General features: G+C 44.5%; 2 protein-coding genes across 5 annotated transcripts in view; both read left to right on the top strand.

Moving 5' to 3' along the window:
* The window catches only part of LOC144891596 (uncharacterized), a 710,104-nt gene that overhangs the window by 628,164 nt on the left and 57,184 nt on the right, over positions 1 to 24,756 (top strand). The gene's annotated exons all lie outside the window — the stretch shown is intronic.
* Positions 1 to 24,756, top strand: part of LOC137424622 (dynamin-like GTPase OPA1, mitochondrial) — a 169,621-nt gene that overhangs the window by 111,184 nt on the left and 33,681 nt on the right. For all 4 annotated transcript variants that reach the window (XM_068112259.2, XM_068112261.2, XM_068112258.2 and 1 more), the window contains 4 exons: positions 866 to 979; positions 1,376 to 1,456; positions 21,742 to 21,816; positions 22,373 to 22,444. In XM_068112259.2, the coding sequence (XP_067968360.1) occupies positions 866 to 979; positions 1,376 to 1,456; positions 21,742 to 21,816; positions 22,373 to 22,444 (342 nt within the window). The remainder of the gene's footprint in view (positions 1 to 865; positions 980 to 1,375; positions 1,457 to 21,741; positions 21,817 to 22,372; positions 22,445 to 24,756) is intronic.

A 24,756-nucleotide genomic window follows, 5' to 3' on the forward strand; every position in this document is an offset into this window, starting at 1 on the left:
ATTTGCACTTTAAAACCCTTTATAATTAAACATGGTGGGTTAGAAATGTTATTCCTCTTCATTTTTGACGGATGGATGGAAGGAAGAACATAACCAAATATTGAAGCGGCTTCACTGCTTTAAAAACGATTTTTTTCTGTGTGGGAACTCATTACCCATTTCTGCACTGCTGTTTATTGTATTATAATAATCCTGTTTTTACGTTTACGGATTCTTCAATGTGCGAAGTCATTGACTTATTTTACTGTTACTTCCCGTTACTTGACAGCTCCATATTATTTATGCATAAATGTCAGAATCTTTGATACCCTTACACCCTCCCACCCTCCCCCCCCACCCCCCCCCCCATTCTTCAGTATATGGACTTTGGAATCCTCTTCCTTCCCCTCTTTTTAAATATCGCTGTTATTCTCAACTCGCTATTATTCCCAAGCCCTATTTTTTATTTTGTTTATAAAGCCTAAGTAATAAAAACTCTTGTCCAGAACTGGCCTTGATAGAAATGTAGTTTGTAACTTTGCTCTGTTGGTGGTAGTTCGTATACAGCTTGTGGCTGCTTGGCGCCATCATTTTCTGATGGTGCGGTTGTGCCGCTTATACAATGTCCCGCATTACCAGTCATCTGGTACTCATTTTTCAGACCTCAGAAGGATGATATGCTGAGTCAACTCACCTGGTGTTAACTGATTTTTCAATTTCGTTAGTGGAACCCGTCTGCAATTATTCTGAAAGTACACTGATGTGCCCTTGTATCTTTGACGTGCTTGTCATTTGCATGCATGTTCCATCATAAACTTAATTGGATCATTTTACAAAATAGATGTCAAATGAGGATGCGAAGGCGTTTTGTGTGCTTGTGCTCCAGGTCGTCGTTGTTGGAGACCAGAGCTCAGGCAAGACGAGTGTTCTTGAGATGATTGCCCAGGCACGCATTTTCCCAAGGGGCTCGGGTGAGATGATGACGAGGTCTCCTGTCAAGGTGAGAAACGGGAAACACGCTACCTACGTTCTCCTTTCGCCTCTAAATCTATGGTTCTTAAACCAATACACTACAGACTTATCTCATGAAGATGTTTATTTGTGCTGTGTATAATTTATTCTGTGTGGGATTAAAGGGGAAGTTATGCTTCAACACGTTGTGCGCAGGTGGCTCTTGCTGGACCAGAAGAGGAATTTGCTGTTTTTTAAAATACTTGTAGAGTTATAAAGCTTGGTTGCGAATCAACCACAGGATTCATTTAAAGCATTCTGCCATTGAACAGTTCTGTGCTCGTGGTATAATCCCCATCAGTATGAAAACGGGCATGGGTTTGCATTGTTGAGAATCAGTGAGAAAGAGAATCAAGAATACTGATTTTGAAACGTGTGGTTTCAGGTGACTTTGAGTGAGGGACCTCACCATGTGGCGAAGTTTAAGGACAGCAGGAGAGAGTTCGACTTGGGAAAAGAGAAGGATGTGAGCACATCCTTTGCATGGTTACCTGTTTGATACACAAATAGCATGTTCATAGAAATTGACTTTGATCAAGACATCTTCCTCTTTTATAATAATCATATTTATCTATCTATAATTCCAGTAATCTCTGTGTGTGTGTGTGTTTGTCTGTGTGTTTGTCTGTGTGTTTGTCTGTGACCGCTGTTTCTCGACAACCACGGGTCCGATATACTTTAAACTTGCCAGGTATATTGCTGGGGACCCGAGGATGTGCCTTTTCAAGGTTTCATATTAATCGGAGAAGTAGTTACCGAGCTATGTCCAAAAAACGATTCAACCAATCAGAGAGCAGCGAGCTATCACGTGTGCCGAACGTGCCGAACAGACTCTGCCTCGGACGGCACATTTGAGAGCGTATTCATTTATTTCACGTTGGCAAACTATGTTGGCGCTATGTTGGCGTTAAACTATGTTTTAAAACTAATTAAAACTAATTTGCGATTCATCGTAACTGCGATATGCGACCTTCCGGACAGTCAAATGAGGACGTCACTTCCGGACTTACGGATAGTCATAGTGACGACGTACTGATGCTGAACGTGGCGAGCAGACGCTGCCTCGGACGGCACATTTGAGAGCGTATTCATTTATTTGACGTTGCAATCTGTGTTGATTGTTGTAAGGTACGATCGATTGTAGTACACGTTTATAATAACTCTGCCGATACAGGCCCGATTAACTGCAGCGCCATCCGAGCTGCGGCGTCGGGACGATACATTCATTGTACGGTCACATCACGCACTTACGGGCATGCCCATGGGCCCATGGGCACGCCCATGCATGCATGGGCGAAGACATTTTTTTTTTTTTTTTTGGCAAGGAACGGGCACCCACGTACGGGCACGTCCTAGTTATTATAAATGCAGTAAAACTTTAAATATCGTGGTTTTGAAGAATCACAGGCAACTTCTTTTTGTTGCGATTTAGTTATCGTGGGGTTTAATTTCGACCAATCATGGTTTTTGAGCTGAGTTGTGAGAGATAGTTTGCGTCGACATGGACGATCATCTCGCACCATGAGCCTTTTGTTGTTTCTCACTCACCATTAACAATAGCGCCGAAGCGTCATTTTAAGCAATTGTTCTCTACCAGAATCATCATCATCATCATCATCTTTAACGAAGTGTTTTGTTTTAGATCTACTGTATAGTATGTAATATTTTTGCTGACTCACTCACCTCACTGCTTTGGAATAAATTTAAAAGTAAAAGTCTTTTTTAATTTTTAATTTTATACTTATTTTACATGTTTATTTCAATTGTGACATGTTTATTTTTGGATGCCTCCCACCTTCCTCTGTGTTTTATTGAAGCCAAGGAACCTAACCCCCTTTTTCTGATAGGCCCCTGGTTTTAACCACCGCAGTTTGGAATATCGCGGCATTTTCCAGGAACATACCCCCCGCAATTTTTAAGGATTTACTGTACATCATAATCCTACTATATAAAAGAAGGCAATTCTCTTTATGTATGTGTACATGTCTGAAAATCAAAGAAAACTAGAGCAATGCGACTGTGTTGCCAGTATACCTCCGCATAGTCCTTGCCCGTGATGACGGGTAGATGCCCTCATTGGCCGTCGTAAAAATAAACAAGTTTGATTTAAATCCCTTCAGCTGTTCTCAAGTATCACATTTTTACCAGACATGACAGGTTTCACATCGATCGGTGAAACACTTTCGGAGAAGGAGGTTTTCTAAATATTGGCTTTCAATCTAATATGGCTGCCAAACCATGTGATATATGACATCAAAATGTACACTCTGCATATGTATGGGTAGGGGATCACTTTTGTTAAGTTTCTTGTTGATCGGCTTAGGTTTGGTTTTTTCTATCCAAGAGGGCTGCCAAACCATGTGACCTACGATGTTATCATTTTCAAACTATATGCAACATTGGTGTTTAGCTCTTACACGAGCCTCGATCTTGTATACAAAATAAAAAAATTGGATAAATTTCGCATCAATTGGGTAAGCATTTTCAGAGATATAATTATTTTATATTTTCCTTCAATCCAATATGGCTGCCACACCATGTGACCGATGATGTTTTTGTGATCAACTTTTAATCGCCATGCCTAGTCAATGGTACACGTAAAGTTTTGAGTCGATCAATTCAGTGGTTTGGCAGAAGATGTTTTTTAAAGGTTTTTGGTTAAATCCAATATGGCTGCCAAACCATGTGACCTATGATGTCATAAATTTAATTTTTCAACACAAATGGGTCGTAGATCATGTGCATGCAATTTCTGATTTTTAGGATAAGGCATTCAATGAAAACATTTATGGCTGGTATACCACTTCACTGATTATGTCATCATTATCATGCTTTTGTTCCACTTTGGGAGTACTTGACAATGTGCCAAGTTTCAAATTTTTCCACTCAGCGGTTTCCGCGACATAGTTATTTAATTATTTGTGTTTAATCCAAGATGGCTGCCATACCACATGACCTATGACATCACAATTATAATAGAAAGACATTCTGCATGGGTGTTGCTCCTACCCTGAAAGTTTCATCTCAATCGGACATGTGGTTGCTGAGAAAAACGAGGTTTAGCCCGTACGACGGACAACCCGAAAACATAATGCCTCCGGCCACCTTTCGGGGCTGAGGCATAAAAACAAAACTGCTGGGTCAATCTCCACCAAATTTTGCATACGTACTGCAGGTACCCAGAGTTAGGTCATGGGCTCACAAAAAATAACCCCTCACCTCCGGCGAGGGCGGGGAGTCGACTTACGATTTTCACCCGTACGGCTGGGCCAATCTCGTGTCCGGAAATTAAAACAGGAAGTGCAATTTTCTTTTCTTCAACAAAATTCCTGAATCATTGCTGAAGGGTTGGTTACCGTTACTTGATAATGACGCACCGCATCGACTTTCCAATTTCAGACGTCCATTAAATAAATCACCAAGCCTGACATGTTCACAGGTAGCACTCCCACAAAGTTTAAAGTCCATTCACTGGTAGCGATCCGTCAGGGGGTTTGTATTGCGTACACCCGTCCACACAGGCCTTGCTCCGGACCACGTGTAGTACGTGCAGCTGCCCGTTCCGCGAGCTGAGAAAGTTCTCGAATTGCGTTGTTGCACAGCTTGGCTTCCTTCGTTACCCAGTCACCCAGTCACGTACATGGAGGTAATGCCAGCACCACCTTTGACAAAAAGATCACTCATTGTTTTGTGGCATCATCATTTATCATGACAAACACGTACGTAAAAAAAATAAAATCTGAATATTAAACTTATCTTACGTCACTATCCTCTCGACAGCCATTACTGAAATGAGGGCAGACGCAATCACATGACACAATGGACAACATTGTTTATTATTAACTATGGAAAAAAGTGCTTGGTCATTTGACACTAATTTGACACATGAAACGAGCACATGAAGTTGATAGGGCAAGCACGGCTGGGTCATTTATCCGGAGTCATCACAATCGGGTTCTACTCGGACTCTTTTTCATCCATTCCCAGAAACCGCCATACATTTAAGAAACCATCCAATACGAATACTAGATACAGGCGAGGGGGCTTTGGCGACATGAATTTGTTTGCAATATTAGTTTAATGAACATGAAAGATTTTGGCGGCTGTTTGAAAATCTTTTTTTACAATTTCTGCTTGAAAATTAACAGTTTTGGTACAAGCTAATTTATAGTTTCACTCGTACTTTTATATTTGTAATTAGCTTATTTGAGCATAAATGTGTGGAAGCTCTAATTAACCCGATTTGATTACATTTTTTTTTTTAGTCCCGTTAATCATGAGCATGTTTGTCACATCTGTTGAGAATCTAATGCAACCAGCGACAAGTCTGCTATGTTTCAGGCAAGTGCCTTGTAAACATCTTGGAGATACGATTAAATGTGTTCAACAGGTAGGGATATTGGTTGAAGTGCGTATGCATACATCAAGTAATGGAGAATTTCCCAAAAAATAGATGTAGTTAAATCGATTTTAAATTTGCCAAATTTACCTCCACTTGACCTATTTTCGAAATTGAAAAAGTCTGCATTTTTCACTGCTTTCTTGTATCAAACAGAATGTAACCGTTTTTACAATTTTACATGTGTTAATAATTTTGCAGTCACTTACCAAATTTAAGTGGTTGAGGTGCATCCAGCAGGGTATAGTTGTGTGCAGATGATAAAATGTTCGATATGATTATGGAAACTGGGTGTGCATGCTTACAACACACACACACACACACACACACACACACACACACACACACACACACACACACACACACACACACAATCGGGACATTAAATCAAATGCGGACGTAGCTTCAGGACTTCGATCTTTAATTTGACAGGCTTTCGACCAACAAAGGTCTTCTCTCTGAGTCTACAAAAACAGCAGGCATGTATATCAGTCAAGTATGTATAGTGGTATGTGTGTAAGATGTGTGATATGTGTAGAAAATGCATAGAAAAGGAAGAGCCACGCCAAAGCTCACTCACCGGCCCCAAGTTCAACGGAAGTGAAGCGCACCTTACAGTTACCGTTTGCGTTACAGTTCCGGTGCACGTGCATATACAAATATAGAGATACATACATACATAAACACACAAGCATATATTCATATACCATTTATATTCATATAATATATTTATATATTTATATAAATGACATATAAAGGTAGAATGAATGAATGGGTGAATGAATGAATGAATGAATGAATGGGTTACGGTTAACAATTTGATTGGGTTGATGTAGGAACATGCTTTAATCATCAAAATTTATGCCATCAAAAACAGCTTGTGTGTTTATGTATGTATGTTTCTACTTCGCGGATTTTCACCTATCACGGGGGGTTCTGGAACGTAACCCCCGCGATAAACGAGGTATCACTGTATATATATATATATATATATATATATATATATATATATATATACATATATATATATATATATATATATATATATATATATATATATATATATATATATATATATATATATATATATATATATATATATATATATATATATACAGTAGTGACCCCTAATTCCGAACGCCGCTCATCTCGAACTACTCTAATTCCGAACTGTAAATTCGAGAAAATTTTTTCCCTAATTCCGAATGTATTTCTATAACCGAACCGCCAACATAGCGTTAGCGTCGTTCATATTTCCCGCCGCGAGCGTCGAGATTTTGAAGGCTTTGAAGAACCTATTGTGCCTGCTATTGTAGCATTGGGTCAGTCCATGGGCTTGGAGGTGAGTGAAGAGGATGTGGAGGAGTTAGTGGAGGATCTCAACAAGGAACTCACCACAGAAGAACTTCAGCACCTCCACAAGATGCAGCAAGAAGAAGTGGCAGTGGAAATTTATTCAGAGGAGGAAGAGGGAGCTAGTGGTAACATTTCCAGTGCTGAAATTAAAGAACTGTGCTTCCATTGGTCTAAAACACAGGCCATTGTTGAAACGTGGCACCCTAATAAAGCAGTGGTTAACAGGAGCATTAACTTGTTCGGTGACAATGTGATTGACCACTTCAGAAAAATTAAGAAAAGTCGCCAACACCAGGCAACTTTGGAGAGGTGGTTCTCTAAAGAAAGCAAGCCTAGTGAGCCCCAACCCTCTACAAGTGGTGTTAAGAGACAACGAGAGCAAACACCAGAAGCACAGTCATCTGATGTTAGCTTGGAAGGTGCCTCACCTTCCAAGCAATAAAACCCTCTCCCTCCTTCCTCCTCTCCAGCTTCCACATGCACCATCAGAACTCTCCACTAAGGTAAATGCAGTTATTTTCATGTTAGTACATTTATTTCTTGTTTTTATTATTATTATTATTATTTGATATTGAGGGCATTTACTCATCTTATTATACCTTGAATCATGTGTATTTGCAGTTAACAGTGTCTTGATAATGGATTTTTGGGGTCCAGGAACGGATTAATTCACTTTCCATTATTTCTTATGAGGAAAATAGTTTCTAATTCCGAACTTTTCCCAATCCGAACTGCCGCTGGAACGAATTAAATTCGGATTTGGAGGTCCCACTGTATATATATATATATATATATATATATATATATATATATATATATATATATATATATATATATATATATATATATATATATATATATATATATATATATATTGTTACGGATCTCTCCGTCGGCCTTTTTCCCCTTAAGAAGGGGGGATCAATCCCCTTGTCCGCGACTGACTGACGTGAGTCCTGGGGGTCCCAACGCTCCTCCCGGTCGGGAGCAGCCAGGGTATTTGGTCTACAAAAAGTCCCAAGGACCTGAGTGCCACCTCCTGACCGCGAGCAAGGGAGGGACTCCCGCTCGAACCCCGTTTTCAGATGTTATGATTGCTGAGCGGTGTTAGCAACACGACGTTCGAGCCCTTACCAAAGACTAAACCCGATCCTGAAACGTTGGCCAAAATCGCGCCACAGGTTTTCAATTGGGAAATCACAAAGACGACCGGACTAGCATGAAGAAGAAGAACGAAGGTAGGAAATACAAATGGAATTTATTACTAATATTTACACAAATCAAAGGAACCAAGGAAGGAGGAAGAATAAGAAAATAAAGACAGAAGGAGTAAGAAGACACAGTGCAAATACCAGCTTACCTATAAACAGTCTTACTTAAACCCCAGGACAACACAGAAGACGGACGAACAATCAGACTTACACGGGGGATGATGATAGGGATGAATGGCTGGAAGGAGAGAAAGGTTCAGGTGGGATGGTAGGACGACCGGGCCGGGAGCGAGCAGCCGCCGGCTCTCCGCCCTCTGGTCCACACCACCGGGATGCTCCCAGCAACGTGTTGGAGCCCGTTGTGGCAAGGCTGGTTGGAAACAGCGTCTCCCTCACTCGTACTCCCGCAGGTTGCACGTCTCTCTTCACCAACTCAAGCGCCTTCCTTACAGCAACTGCCTTCCTGCTCCCTCGCTCCTTTGACTCCCTCAATCCTCTGCTGAACTATTACGCACTTTCGGTGGACTGCCAACTCTGACGCATCTCTCTCTTTCAAAGAACTTCCTGCGCATCTCTCTTTTTCAGAAATGGCTTGCTGTCTCTCTCCTGCGCGATCGTCGCACGCTTGTCTCATCTCCCTCAAAGATCTTGCGCCTGCGCTTATATTGCGCCTGGGGCGATCAAGCCGCCGGCCTCCAGGACACGCCCATCGGTGAGCTCGCCTCGGCCCTGATTGGTCGCGAAGGCTCACCGATCCCGCCCCTAGAGGAGGCGTTGGCAAAGCCACGCCTTGTTCCTGGCGCTGGGCTGACTCCTCCCACCTTCTGCTCCGAGATGACCTCGTGCGTAATGGACGGCGAATGCAGTTGGCAATGCGAATTGCGATGGTGATGCCATTAACCCCACCCAAAGTTACTGGCACTTCGAAGATGCCATGGTGGCTTCGGAGGGACCTAATCTTATTTCATTTGATGCAATGCAGAGTCGACTATTGGGAAACACAGCCTTAAACTACATAGAATAAGGAGATAACTATAAGAGAGGGATATATGATTTGCTATGTGTATGTATATGGATTAACTAGGAGGACGACCTTTGACCTTTACACATAAAACGGAGGTATTTACAAGAATTCATTACACTTCCAACAATACAAAACCACAACAATTCTCAAATCCACAACAATATATATATATCTATCTATAATTCCAGTAATCTCTGTCTGTACGTTTGTACGTTTGTACGTTTGTCTGTGACCGCTGTTTCTCGACAACCACGGGTCCGATATACTTTTAACTTGCCAGGTATATTGCTGGGGACCCGAGGATGTGCCTTTTCAAGGTTTCATATTAATCGGACAATTACTTACCGAGCTATGTCCAAAAAACGATTCAACCAATCAGAGAGCAGCGAACGATCGCGTGTGCCGAACGTGGCGGGCACACTCTGCCTCGGATGGCACATTTGAGAGCGTATTCATTTATTTCACGTTTGCAAACTATGTTGGCGTTAAACTATGTTTTACAACTAATAAAAACGAATTTGCGATTCATTCGCTTTCCTGCGCGTTTGTTCACGCGATGGCGATTTCTTTACCAAACTCCGGAAGCCGTTCGCTTTGGACCAAACCATTGCATGTAAATAGAGGGGGGGGGGATTGTCACCACTCGCAAGCCGTTCGCTTTGGACCAAACCATTTCATGTAAATAGAGGGGGGGGGATATAATTTTAGATATAGATATAGTACGGGCATGCCCTAGTATATATAAATATATATAAAATCAACGAACATAACAGCGTGACGAGCGCTGTCCCGATCTCCTGTGGACCGAAGTCCTAGACCAAAGCGTCACCTCCGACCCAAAGGGTCTTCTGGAGGCTTCAGCCCGGCCACTCTGTCAACAGACAGAGATTTATTCATTGGTGCCCATTGGCTAAACATCAAGCAGAGCCGCCAATCCAGATTTCGGGCTTATTAACTGGTTTAGGGCCACAGTCAGGGCCTGCCTTTTTTACGTGTGAAAAAAGGTAAAAAGTCCAAACATTTGAACAGCCTCGGACGTGCACCTTGACCCCATGGCCAAGGCACAACGTCAACAAGGCTGTCCCCATAACAATACACATGCGCCTCAACCCCGAGAGGGAAGCACATGGTCATTCAAACGCATGCATCATGCCCCCGAAGGGCCACAATGCATGGTCATACAGTTGGGACCACTCCTCTTAATAGGAGTAAGACCCCTTAATCCACCAGCAGGGCTGGCATACTGCAAAAAATCTAACCAATGAGGACCAAAATCGTCTATTAAGATGATCAAGGCACCTCCTAGCTTTAATGGTGAGCACCAGCCACGAATTATGTCTCACACGGTAAATACCGCATAACCCGCAAGGAACCAACAGCCTGTCTGCCACACAGACCATCGTTCCCACCAGTGCAAACCAAAACCAGGGGGTGTGGTGCGATCGGCGGGGATAATAATCAACGAACATAACAGCGTGACGAGCGCTGTCCCGATCTCCTGTGGACCGAAGTCCTAGACCAAAGCGTCACCTCCGACCCAAAGGGTCTTCTGGAGGCTTCAGCCCGGCCACTCTGTCAACAGACAGAGATTTATTCATTGGTCCCCATTGTCTAAACATCAAGCAGAGCCGCCAATCCAGATTTCGGGCTTATTAACCCTCGTCAGGACGGCATACTGCAAAAAATCTAACCAATGAGGACCAAAATCGTCTATTAAGATGATCAAGGCACCTCCTAGCTTTAATGGTGAGCACCAGCCACGAATTATGTCTCTGTCTGATGAATAGGGGGACCTGATGTGAGGGGACCAATGATGTGAGGGGACCAATGAATAAATCTCTGTCTGTTGACAGAGTGGCCGGGCTGAAGCCTCCAGAAGACCCTTTGGGTCGGAGGTGACGCTTTGGTCTAGGACTTCGGTCCACAGGAGATCGGGACAGCGCTCGTCACGCTGTTATGTTCGTTGATTATTATCCCCGCCGATCGCACCGCACCCTCTGGTTTTGGTTTGCACTGGTGGGAACGATGGTCTGTGTGGCAGACAGGCTGTTGGTTCCTTGCGGGTTATGCGGTATTTACCGTGTGAGACATAATTCGTGGCTGGTGCTCACCATTAAAGCTAGGAGGTGCCTTGATCATATATATATATATATATATGTATATATATATATATATGTATATATGTATATATATGTATATATGTATATATATGTATATATATATATATATATATATGTATATATATATATATATATATATATATATATATATATATATATATATATATATATATATATATATATATATATATATATGTATATATATATATATATGTATATATATATATATGTATATATATATATATATGTATATATATATATATGTATATATATATATATATGTATATATATATATATATATGTATATATATATATATATGTATATATATATATATATATGTATATATATATATATATGTATGTATGTATATATATATATATATATATATATGTATATATATATATATATATATATGTATATATATATATATATATATATGTATATATATATATATATGTATATATATATATATATGTATATATATATATATATATATATATGTATATATATATATATATGTATATATATATATATATATGTATATGTATATATATATATATATGTATATATATATATATATATATATATATGTATATGTATATATATATGTATATATTTATATATGTATATATATATATATATATATGTATATATATATTGTTGCGAATATGGAATTTGGCCTCCATATCCGCTTGTAAATATTCCCCTATTTTCTCCGATACTCCCCAACTCTCCCTTACCCCATTCCCTAGTCCCATTGTCTGTAAACAACACCCATTAGAGCCGATCTTCCCCTTCATCCCCCCATTAAATGTCGTGCCCAGGTCCCCGCACCACACGTAGACAATTATAGGACATCTTGCTAGTTATTCTTAATCTATGTCAGTTAAGGACTTGTTTCCATTAATTATGACTCTTCGTTGCACCAGAATGTGATTATATGGCACCTGTTAGGAAGTTTAGGACCTCCCCATACCTCTCCGCATCTCTTCCCCATGAAGAAGCGCCAACTACAACAACAACAACAAAAGAGGGGGGCGGCGCGGTGACGGCATGGGGAGTGGGCGTCCTCCTTCCGGCTCGGTTAGCCACCATTGACCACGCGCTCCACGGGGTTACCACGGAGGGGCTCCCTGTCGGCCCCTCGTCAAGGGCGGAGCCGGTAACCCCCGCACCCAATGAGAAGCCATGGGCCGATGCCATCTGGGGCGGCGCTAACGAGCCGAGGGCGTGTCACTCCCCGCCGGATATACGCGGCCCCGCGCCGGATGTGACGTGAGATGCGCCCCCAGCCTGGAGAGAGAAGTCGCCACCCCTCGAGCGCTGCAAGACCTCCCCGCATCTTTGGACCGGACCGGACCGTACTGGACCCTGCTTTGAGCCAAGAGTGCACCTTGAGGCATCGATACCCGCTGTCCTTTTCATCAACCCCCGTGTGAGTCAGCGTTGTCCCGTTTATCTGTGGTCTGTCTAGGGTTAATATAAGAGTGTGTCTAAGTGCCTGTCTTCCTATGCTGTCCCTCTTGTAGTTGTAATCTAACCTTTTTCCGTACGAATATACTTGAGAACTGAACCCCTGGTGTCGTATTGTGTCATTATAATCCAGCCGGGTGTCTTCTTTTTCTTATTGAGCCAGCATAGCGCGATTAGTCAACCCCGGGTGCAATCGGGGTAACTTGTACGGATACGGCGGCCATCCCGCTCGGCCCACCATACCATCAAAGTCGTATCTGTAACAATTGGTGTCGGGAGTGAGATTCGAGGCCCGACCAAATTTTGGAAAAAAAAAAAAAAAACGAATAGAGGAAGAAAAAAAAAATTTGGTCAAAATTTGGAGCGGCCGAAATTCGTTTTGTTTTACAAAACCCGAATTTTGAAAGTCGCGCTATGGCGGATCAAGACGGCTGGGGTCCGGTTAGGGAGAGTGAAGCAGGGTCGGTCCAGGACCAAATTGAGGGACATGAGGGACATGAGGAGAGCGAAACAGCGAGGGTAGCAGGCGCGCAAAATGGCGCCTCGCTGGTCACCGCGCCGGCGACCGTGGCAGCGCCCCCAGTGGATTTGAACTTGTTTTTTATACAAATGACGGCCCTTATGGCCCAGTATAATGAAGAAATGAAAAACAGTATGGAGCAAATGAGGGCTGATAGGGAGCGATTGGGTGAGCGATTGGAGGGCCAAATGAAGGAAATGGGGAACCGGATGGATGCTCGGAGTGAGCGATTGAAGGGCCAAATGGGGGTAATGAGGGACGAAGCGAGGGGTACCGGTGAGGAGTTAGACAATAATTTTGAGGAGTTAGACAAGAAATTTGGGAAGTTAGACAATAATTTTGAGGGGTTAGACAACGGGATAAAAGAAGTGAAAAATGGGTTAATGGGGGTAGAAAATAGAATGGCTGCCCAGGAGAATCAGATAGAGGGAGTGAAAACTGGGTTAGAGGGGTTAGAAAACAGTATGGAAGGCAAATTGAGGGACATGAGGGACCAAGCGGAAAGGGAAGTTAAACAAATGGAGCAGCAGATAGAGGGGGTCAGAATGGGGGTAGAAACCAAACTGGATGCTAACAGGGAGGAAATGGAGCAGATGAGGGTGGCATCTGGGCAGGAGATGCAAGTGATGGGAGAGGAGATCAGAAGAGGAGTGAGTGAGGAGGTCGGAGGAGTGCGCGAGGAGGTGAGGCACTGTAAGGAGCACATGGAGAAGGAGGTGAGAAAGGGGACTGTAAAGTTACAAGGGGGCATAGAGGACCTGACGCAGGAGGTGGAGCAGCTGACGGTGGGACAGACGGAGTTAGTGGAGCAGGTTCAAAGGAACACTGCGGTATTAGGAGGTTTAAAAGCGACACAAAACGACATAAAAAACGACTTAATAGCGACAAAGAGGGAATGTCAGATGGTACGTGAGGGACTGACAACGAGGTTGGACGAGGTGATAGAGGTAATGGAGACAAAGGACCGGCAGGTGAGGACGCACATGGAAACGGTCAAGGTAGCCTTGGAGGATGAGCTTGAGGAGACGTACCGGGGAATAAAAGAGGTGAGGCACAAATTAGAAGAAGTGGAAGAAGGGATGAGCGAAATTAAGAAGCGACGGAGAGGGGATAAGAAAGAGATAAAAGAGGAGATAAAAGAATTGGTCCAAAGTCTGTGTTTGGATCGTGATGATGTGCTCATTAACCGGATGAGGGATTCGCAGGTGATGGAGGAGAAGCGAAGAGGAAGAGGACCCGGTGTAAGTGGTGACCAATATGGTCGTGCGTATGATGCGCCAGGGGATTTAATAAGCTTGGGGGTCGAGATAGACCCGGGTGTTCGTGAGAGGCCGTTGGTGAAGTGTGCGACAGGTCTGGTGTGCGAAAATGGAGGTGTGCAAGAAAGTCCGACTCTGGGGTGTGTGAGGAAAAAGTGCGTGCCAAGGAGTGAGTGTGCTGGCGAGAGTGAGTCGGTCGTAGCGCGTGTGCGAGGGAGCACATGGAAGCGTGGTGTGGTAAGTGTTACAGAGGGTGTGACGGGAGAGTGTGCGCGAGAAAGGTGTGTGACGGACAGGTGCATGAGGAAAGAGTGCGCTGTCAAAAGTAAGGAAGAATGCACACCTGTGGTGAGTGTTACAGAGGGTGTGACGGGAGAGTGTGCGCAAGAGTGTGCGCGAGAAAGGTGTGTGACGGACAGGTGCATGAGGAAAGAGTGTGCTGTCAGAAGTAAGGAAGAGTGTCCACCTGTGGTGAGTGTTACAGAGGGTGTAACGGGAGAGTGTGCGCGAGAAAGGTGTGTGACGGGCAGGTGCATGAGGAAAGAGTGCGCTGTCAGAAGTAAGGAAGAGTGTCCACCTGTGGTGAGTGTTACAGAGGGTGTAACGGGAGAGTGTGCGCGAGAAAGGTGTGTGACGGGCAGGTGCACGAGGAAAGAGTGCGCTGTCAAGAGTAAGGGTGAGTGCGCTGTCAAGAATGGAGGTGAAAGTAGTGAGAGTGACAAGGAGCGGGAGTTAGTTGTGACAGGTGAGCGAGGATGTACACCTGGGATGGAAGGATGCACACCTGGAATGGTAGAGCGTGAGTGGGAATGCACGCTGGAGTTGGTGGTGAGGCACGTGGTTGGGTGTGCGAATGAGGGCACACCTGTGATTGTCACAGAGGAGGTGACCGAGGAGGGGGTGCGAAGCGGTGTATTGGTGAGGTGTGCGAGCGACGAATGTGTGCCAAAGTGTTCGGTGGTCAGGTGTGTGACCAAGGCTGTGAGTGGAATGAGGGTACCTGGGTGTGTAAGGAAGGGTACGAGGAGCATGGGCACAGCTGGATGTGTGAGCAAGGAACGGGCTGCGGGATGTAAGCATGCAGGTGAAGCATCGACGTTAGACGGGGTAGAGTTTAGAACGACTTATAGCCGAATCGGGCCCTCGGTGCGTGCCGGGCCTCGCTTTGAACGGCCGCGTCCAGGCTCCACTAGGCGGAGCTGGCAGCCCGATAGAAAGGGTCGTCATGGCGACCACTTTTTGTTGAGACGTGCCGGCAGGTCGAGATCGGGGCATTGGATGGCTCCACGCCGAGGTGGTGCGTGGGATCTCGGCACGGGTAAGCCCCCGTCCCTGCACCGAGTGCCGGACGCATCCAGCCGCTGGCACAAAACAACCAGCATCCATTGCTTGGCTTTACGAAGCCAGGCTTTGGACAGGAATTGGCGCACCGAGAGGCAGTAGTGAGTAGACTGGGTGATGAGGTTAGTGTTTTGGACCCAAAATTAGAGAAAAACAAAATTTGATGATTGGCAAGGGATTGGCAGTAGTGATTGGCAGATGATGGGCAGTGATTGGCAAATTTTTAATTTGTTGAAATTTGACGTGCAAAATTGGTAGTGAGAGACCCCCGATGTGGTGGGATGGCAAATCCACCATCCCTCACAGGTGGGGGGCAAAGGAGCAATAGCTTATGGGGTGTATGGCAGTGAAAACTAGCCCGGGTGGGTTAGGTTATATTGATAGGGATCTAGCGAAGATGACAGTAGGTAACGTTAAGATTAGTTAGTGACTGATACCTGTAGTGGGGACGCAGGTAGATTAGTATGGATGATAATGACGTGGGAGCGCAATAGTTTAAAGGGACGACTGGGAAGCGCAAGTTTCAGAAGGGAGTAGTTAGCTGAGATGATGCTGTGTGTGAGAGAATGGAACAGGTGTGATTGCACAGGTGTGCAATTGGACAGGTGTGTGGAGCAGTGTATGAGTAGTGAGTGTTGTGGATCAGCGCGAATGCGCTTGGGGAGAGAAGGGTGCAGGTGGCACCAGGTGTGAGAGCACAGGTGTGCAAGTACAGGTGTGTGGAGAGAGTTGGAGTGAGTGGTACGGAGTGGTGTGCATGGTGCGAAGGTGTGGATGGGGGAAGAGTGGACCCCTTTCACGAGTACCCGGGGCGGGTAGTGTAAGTGTTAGGTAGAGGGTGCAGGTAAAATTGTGGTTGGATATTGGCATTTGTGGTGCGGTTGCAGAATGGTGTTGTGGATGGGTGCATTAGTGTTGTGGAAATGGCTGGGCGTGTAGCCTGTTAGTGTGTGTAGTTGGTTGGGCACTCCACCACTGTGAGGATGTCGGCCAGGTGAGGCCGCAGGTGGGCTCTGGGAGCCGGTAGAGTTGTGGATGGGGCCCGAGGATCCGGAGGATGGACCCGGGTAGCCCAGTGCCAGAGAGGGCACCGAGTGGGGAGAGTGCCAGAGGGCCTTCCCCAGGTAGTTAGGTTAGGGCAAGGAGCAGGTAAGCTCGGAGGCAACTGCAGTGGTGGAGGTGTGCAGGTGGGTAGACCCACTGGGAGAGGTACACGCCACAGCCCAGAAATTGTGCGAGGGCACCGGGAGATGAATCGGGGGAGTGAGACCCCAAATTGAAGAGCACCACAGTTTGGCCAATGGGAATTGGTTTTTAGAACCCATAGTGTAAGAGGGCCAATGGTTTGGCCGGAGAGAGACCCCGGGTAGTGTAAAGTTGTTAAAGTCATTTAGGAGATAGTTAGGATTGATGAACCTGTCGCACCATACGCAGCCACTTACCTGTGGTGATGATGATGACTCCACACCTGTGTTTTCTTTGTTTTGTTGCAGGAGATGAATCGCTGTGTGGATTTGTGAGACGCATCACGACGTGGATGAGACATTGGGGTGATTCCATCTCTCCCTCCCTAGGAGGGACTGATGATGAATTGGTGATGGCAAATTTTGATGTTGAGTTGAAAATGGCAAATTTTGATGAGAGTTGAAAATGGCAAATTTGATTGGTTAGGAGGGAGAGAAGACGAATTTGGTATATGGGAGGAACGGGGAAGACAGTAGGGATGTTTGTGGATTTGTAAAGTAGATGTTTATGGGTAGTGTTGTGTTTTGTTGATACAGTAAGGGGTAAGGGAGGGGCCATGTAGGTTACCTGGTGGGGGGGGCGTACGGTAGGAACGTACCTGTCTCACCTGGTTCCCATGTGCCCCCAGTGTGCATCACCTTGCATTGCGTGCACTTTTGCGCCCTTACCACCTTGCTCACTTGTCTTGTTTTTGTCTCCCACCTCCGAGGATCTGGCTTTGGGGTAGAGAGAGAGGAGAGAGAGGTGCTGGCGACGCAGTTGTGGGCCTGCACTTTCGCTGCTTGCTGCCGGGATCGATACACCATATGGACCGCAATGTTTGTGGCCACCCACGATGGACCGCAGTTCGTTTGCGGCCAAGCACCACCCGGGGATGGACCTATGGGTCAACGTGGCACCTATGCCATACAGGTGAACCACTAATAGTTAATACCACCAAGTGCACCACAAGAAGAGCAAGAGACACCTGCAGGGTTAGGGGTTGTTGAAGTTATTTTTATTCCAATGAACAATGGTGACTGCACCGATTGGTGGTGGGGTGGTGCTTTTGATGCTCGGAAAGGGTGCTCTGCACGTTATTAAAGGCCGTCGGCCACAGAGCACTCGTGGGTTGGTGTATCGATGTTGGCAAGCGCGCTCTCTCTATGCATAACATCTGCATGTGTTCCTCCAAAGACAGGTCCTGGATCGTAGTGTAAATATCAGCGTAGTCTTGTAAATAATGCTCCCTACCGGCTGTATGTGTAGTTTGCGAATTCTTTCCGGATTCGGTTATCCTGTGGGTGTGTTTCTGTGAGGAGAAGGGTGCAACGTCGCAGGGGGACATATTTACTCATTTGTGAATATCTGTAAAACTGTCGCACTCAGGGTAGAGTTAATAGTAGAGGGAACTACATTGCGTGCCACACTAAAGTAGGTAAAAATTTATCGGGTCGGGACGCCCCGAGGGTAGAGAAGGGTGCAATGTTGCGAATATGGAATTTGGCCTCCATATCCGCTTGTAAATATTCCCCTATTTTCTCCGATACTCCCCAACTCTCCCTTACCCCATTCCCTAGTCCCATTGTCTGTAAACAACACCCATTAGAGCCGATCTTCCCCTTCATCCCCCCATTAAATGTCGTGCCCAGGTCCCCGCACCACACGTAGACAATTATAGGACATCTTGCTAGTTATTCTTAATCTATGTCAGTTAAGGACTTGTTTCCATTAATTATGACTCTTCGTTGCACCAGAATGTGATTATATGGCACCTGTTAGGAAGTTTAGGACCTCCCCATACCTCTCCGCATCTCTTCCCCATGAAGAAGCGCCAACTACAACAACAACAACAAAAGAGGGGGGCGGCGCGGTGACGGCATGGGGAGTGGGCGTCCTCCTTCCGGCTCGGTTAGCCACCATTGACCACGCGCTCCACGGGGTTACCACGGAGGGGCTCCCTGTCGGCCCCTCGTCAAGGGCGGAGCCGGTAACCCCCGCACCCAATGAGAAGCCATGGGCCGATGCCATCTGGGGCGGCGCTAACGAGCCGAGGGCGTGTCACTCCCCGCCGGATATACGCGGCCCCGCGCCGGATGTGACGTGAGATGCGCCCCCAGCCTGGAGAGAGAAGTCGCCACCCCTCGAGCGCTGCAAGACCTCCCCGCATCTTTGGACCGGACCGGACCGTACTGGACCCTGCTTTGAGCCAAGAGTGCACCTTGAGCCATCGATACCCGCTGTCCTTTTCATCAACCCCCGTGTGAGTCAGCGTTGTCCCGTTTATCTGTGGTCTGTCTAGGGTTAATATAAGAGTGTGTCTAAGTGCCTGTCTTCCTATGCTGTCCCTCTTGTAGTTGTAATCTAACCTTTTTCCGTACGAATATACTTGAGAACTGAACCCCTGGTGTCGTATTGTGTCATTATAATCCAGCCGGGTGTCTTCTTTTTCTTATTGAGCCAGCATAGCGCGATTAGTCAACCCCGGGTGCAATCGGGGTAACTTGTACGGATACGGCGGCCATCCCGCTCGGCCCACCATACCATCAAAGTCGTATCTGTAACAATATATATATATATATATATGTATATATATATATATATACATGCACATATATATATATATATCTATATATATATATATTTGTGCAGCGTCTGTCCTGTGTTGTGTTGTGTTGTGTTGTGTTGTCTTGTGTTGTGTTGTCACTGAACTACTTTCTCAAACTTTTGTGAAATCGTACCAAACTTCTGGTATGCACATATCTCTCCCGTCGGTATGTCCTCAGGGTATTGTTTTTAAAAAAAATTGCAATTTTCTTTTTCTTGGAATTTTTTGGGGAAATTTTTTTTTCAACTTCAATTGTTTATAAAATGTGATATCACGTATATTACAAATACATTTGTGCAAAATAATTGTTTGAGTTATGATTGGTTTAAACCATGACGAAATGGCAACTCAGGTACAGTCATTTATCTATATATCGACACATCTGGGCAGTGTCATATATTGTCACTTAACGTGTTGTTGTGTGTCACTTAACGACTCCCTCAGACTTTTGGTTCCGTGGTTGTGAAGTGTTTTTAATAACGTTGTGGTGGTTTTGAATCACGTGGTGGTGAGGTATTTTGAATTATGTGGTGGTGAGGTGTTTTTAAATGACGTGGTGGTGAGGTGTTTTAATATCACATGGTGGTGAGGTGTTTTTAAATCACATGGTGGTGAGGTGTTTTGAATTATGTGTTGCTGAGGTATTTATAATTACTTGGTGGTGAGGTGTTTTTAAATGACGTGGTGGTGAGGTGTTTTTAATTTTGTGGCTGTGAGGTGTTTTTATTACGTGTTTTATGGCTGTGAGGTGTTTTTATTACGTGTTTTATGGCTGTGAGGTGTTTTTATTATGTGTTTTATGGCTGTGAGTTGTTTTTAATTTTGTGGTGGTGAGGTGTTTTTATTATGTGTTTTATGGCTGTGAGGTGTTTTTATTACGTGTTTTATGGCTGTGAGGTGTTTTTATTACGTGTTTTATAGCTGTGAGGTGTTTTTAATTTCGATGTGGTGAGGTGTTTTTATCACGTGTTTTATGGCTGAGGTGTTTTTAATTTCGCTGTGGTGAGGTGTTTTTATCACGTGTTTTATAGCTGTGAGGTGTTTTTATTACGTGCTTGATTGATGGCTGTGAGGTGTTTTTAATTTCGCTGTGGTGAGGTGTTTTTATCACGTGTTTTATGGCTGTGAGGTGTTTTTATTACGTGCTTGATTGATGGCTGTGAGGTGTTTTCAATTTCGTGGTGGTGTGGTGTTTTTAATTTCGTGGTGGTGAAGTGTTTTTATTATGTGTTTTATGGTGGTGAGGTGTTTTGAATTACTTGGTGGTGAGGTATTTTGAATTACGTGGTGGTGAGGTGTTTTGAATTACGTGGTGGTGAGGTGTTTTGAATTACGTGGTGGTGAGGTGTTTTGAATTACTTGGTGGTGAGGTATTTTGAATTACGTGGTGGTGAGGTGTTTTGAATTACGTGGTGGTGAGGTGTTTTGAATTACGTGGTGGTGAGGTGTAATCGTCCCAAACTTCCAGTCTGCCCCTACCCCTCCCCTATGTATGTGCTGAGGGGTTCTTTCTTGAAAAAAAAACATTCAACCTAAATCTTCAACCTAAATTGCCCATAAAAATGTAATATCACAAACACAACAAATACATTTGTGCAAAGTAAGTATTGTTTGTATTACGATTGGTGAAAATCATGACAACACAGCAACTCAGGTGGTCATTAGCCTCAGCTAAAATAAGCCCGTCCCTCAGTATCGACGCTTGGTGAGGCGAGCCGAGCTAGTATATATATATATATATACATGCACATATATATCTATATACATGCACATATACATATATATATATATATATATATATATACACACACACACACACACACACACACACACACACACACACACACACACATATCTATATACATATACACACACACACACATATCTATATACATATACACACACACGCACATACATATCTATATACACACATACACACACACACACACACACACACACACACACACACGCGCGCGCGCGTTCACAGTAAGCCCACAAATAGTACTTGGCATGATTACCAATTTTGAAACAAACAGGAAAGAGCAGACTCAGTTGACATTTCATTCGGATCCACAATTTCCTTACATAAAAGATAATCCCATTTACCTGTAACCTCACATATTGCTTTTTTATTCAAGTCATGGTTCAACTTCTGCCCAGTAAATTCAACTCAAATCCAATTGTGTGAAAGTGCACCACGGTTTTGCTTCAACAGCTGGCAGCTCTTCGGAAAGAGGTTGAGATTCGAATGAAGAAGAGTGTGAAGGAAGGACACACAGTTAGCTCAGAGGTGAGTGGTTCGAGTTTAATTGATTTTATTCTTTTTGGGTTTATTTGGACGCAGGCAGAAGGTTATGACAAAGGAATACTCAGCATTCTTTCCTTTCCCTCCAGAAAACCTTCACGTAGCGTGTGTGGACAACCTCCAATGTGTCCTGTGATGTAATTGCAGTTCATCCTGAGTTGTGCTTTATGCAACACAAACGTTTCAATGTCATGCCAAGATGGACAATAAACTGGCAAGATAGTTTAAATGGCCAGGCAAGGAAGTGCACAAGCACGACAATCCCTACATTCATGTAAAACAATTGGATTTTTATTTGAATCTTATCAGATAGGTAGCGACTGGCACTATGGATTGAACTCACATGACTAACACACCTACTTCTGGTTCATACTTCTCCCCCCTACCATATGAGTTTACCCCCTTCCCCTCTGCAATATTTATAATGCATACAAACATCATTTCCAATTAAATGAGTGCGAACCGTTTATATTTGATGCCCCTCCACCCTCCCCACACCCAATCCACCATCCCCAAGTTGTTGATCTTCTTACTCCAACAGACGATCTCGCTCACTGTGAAAGGTCCCGGTCTCCAACGAATGGTGTTGGTTGACTTGCCTGGCATCATCAGCGTAAGGAATTATGAATTATTTTTTAATGAATTAATTATGAATTATTGTGTGCATATTCAGCTTGTGTGTGGATTCTTCACCCCCATGTGTCTTTCCCCCCCCCCCCCCCCCCCTTTGATTCACTCTCACTCTTACTCTGCTGTTGGTGTATCCTTCTTTCCATTGTTCACTCTAACTCTCACTCTTGTTCTGCTGTTGGTGTTTCCTTCTTTCCATTGTTCACTCTCACTCTCACTCTTGTTCTGCTGTTGGTGTATCCTTCTTTCCATTGTTAACCCGAACTCTCACTCTTGTTCTGCTGTTGGTGTATCCTTCTTTCCATTGTTCACTCTCACTCTCACTCTTGTTCTGCTGTTCGTGTATCCTTCACTCTAACTCTCACTCTTGTTCTGCTGTTGGTGTTTCCTTCTTTCCATTGTTCACTCTCACTCTCACTCTTGTTCTGCTGTTGGTGTATCCTTCTTTCCATTGTTCACTCTAACTCTCACTCTTGTTCTGCTGTTGGTGTTTCCTTCTTTCCATTGTTCACTCTAACTCTCACTCTTGTTCTGCTGTTGGTGTATCCTTCTTTCCATTGTTCACTCTCACTCTCACTCTTGTTCTGCTGTTGGTGTTTCCTTCTTTCCATTGTTCACTCTCACTCTCACTCTTGTTCTGCTGTTGGTGTATCCTTCTTTCCATTGTTCACTTCCACTCTCACTCCTACTCTGCTGTTGCTGTATCCTTCTTTCCATTGTTCACTCTCACTCTCACTCTTGTTCTGCTGTTGGTGTATCCTTCTTTCCATTGTTCACTTCCACTCTCACTCCTACTCTGCTGTTGGTGTTTCCTCCTTTCCATTGTTCACTCTCACTCTCACTCTTGTTCTGCTGTTGGTGTATCCTTCTTTCCATTGTTCACCTCCACTCTCACTCCTACTCTGCTGTTGCTGTATCCTTCTTTCCATTGTTCACTCTCACTCTCACTCTTGTTCTGCTGTTGGTGTATCATTCTTTCCATTGTTCACTTTCACGCTCACTCCTACCCTGCTCTTGGTGTTTCCTCCTTTCCATTGTTCACTCTCACTCCCACTCTGCTGTTGGTGTTTCCCCCTTTCCATTGTTCACTCTCACTCCTACTCTGCGGTTGGTGTTTCCCCCTTTCCATTGTTCACTCTCACTCCCACTCTGCTGTTGGTGTTTCCCCCTTTCCATTGTTCACTCTCACTCCTACTCTGCTGTTGGTGTTTCCCCCTTTCCATTGTTCACTCTCACTCCTACTCTGCGGTTGGTGTTTCCCCCTTTCCATTGTTCACTCTCACTCCTACTCTGCTGTTGGTGTTTCCCCCTTTCCATTGTTCACTCTCACTCCTACTCTGCGGTTGGTGTTTCCCCCTTTCCATTGTTCACTCTCACTCCTACTCTGCTGTTGGTGTTTCCTCCTTTCCATTGTTCACTCTCACTCCTACTCTGCTGATAGTGTTTCCTCCTTTCCATTGTTCACTCTCACTCCTCGTCTGTGTTAGTGTTTCCTCCTTTTCATCGTTCACTCTCACTCCTACTCTGTGTTAGTGTTTCCTCCTTTTCATCGTTGACTCTCACTCCTATCCTGCTGTTTGTGTTTCCCCCTTTTCCATTGTTCACTCTCACTCCTATCCTGCTGTTGGTGTTTCGTCCTTTCCATTGTTCACTCTCACTCCTACTCTGCTGTTGATGTTTCCCCCTTTGCATTATTCACTCTCACTCCTATCCTGCTGTTGGTGTTTCCTCCTTTTCATCGTTCACTCTCACTCCTACTCTGCTGTTGATGTTTCCCCCTTTCCATTATTCACTCTCACTCCTATCCTGCTGTTGGTGTTTCCTCCTTTCCATTGTTCACTCTCACTCCTTCTCTGCTGTTGGTGTTTCCTCCTTTCCATTGTTCACTCTCACTCCTACTCTGTGTTCGTGTTTCCTCCTTTTCATTGTTCACTCTCTGCTGTTGGTGTTTCCTCCTTTCCATTATTCACTCTCACTCCTATCCTGCTGTTGGTGTTTCCTCCTTTTCATCGTTCACTCTCACTCCTACTCTGCTGTTGATGTTTCCCCCTTTCCATTATTCACTCTCACTCCTATCCTGCTGTTGGTGTTTCCTCCTTTTCATCGTTCACTCTCACTCCTACTCTGCTGTTGATGTTTCCCCCTTTCCATTATTCACTCTCACTCCTAACCTGCTGTTGGTGTTTCCTCCTTTCCATTGTTCACTCTCACTCCTTCTCTGCTGTTGGTGTTTCCTCCTTTCCATTGTTCACTCTCACTCCGACTCTGCTGTTGGTGTTTCCTCCTTTCCATTGT

The sequence above is a fragment of the Myxine glutinosa genome, chromosome 4, assembly GCF_964187855.1.
Source record: "Myxine glutinosa chromosome 4, kmMyxGlut1.1, whole genome shotgun sequence".
NCBI lineage: Eukaryota > Metazoa > Chordata > Myxini > Myxiniformes > Myxinidae > Myxine > Myxine glutinosa.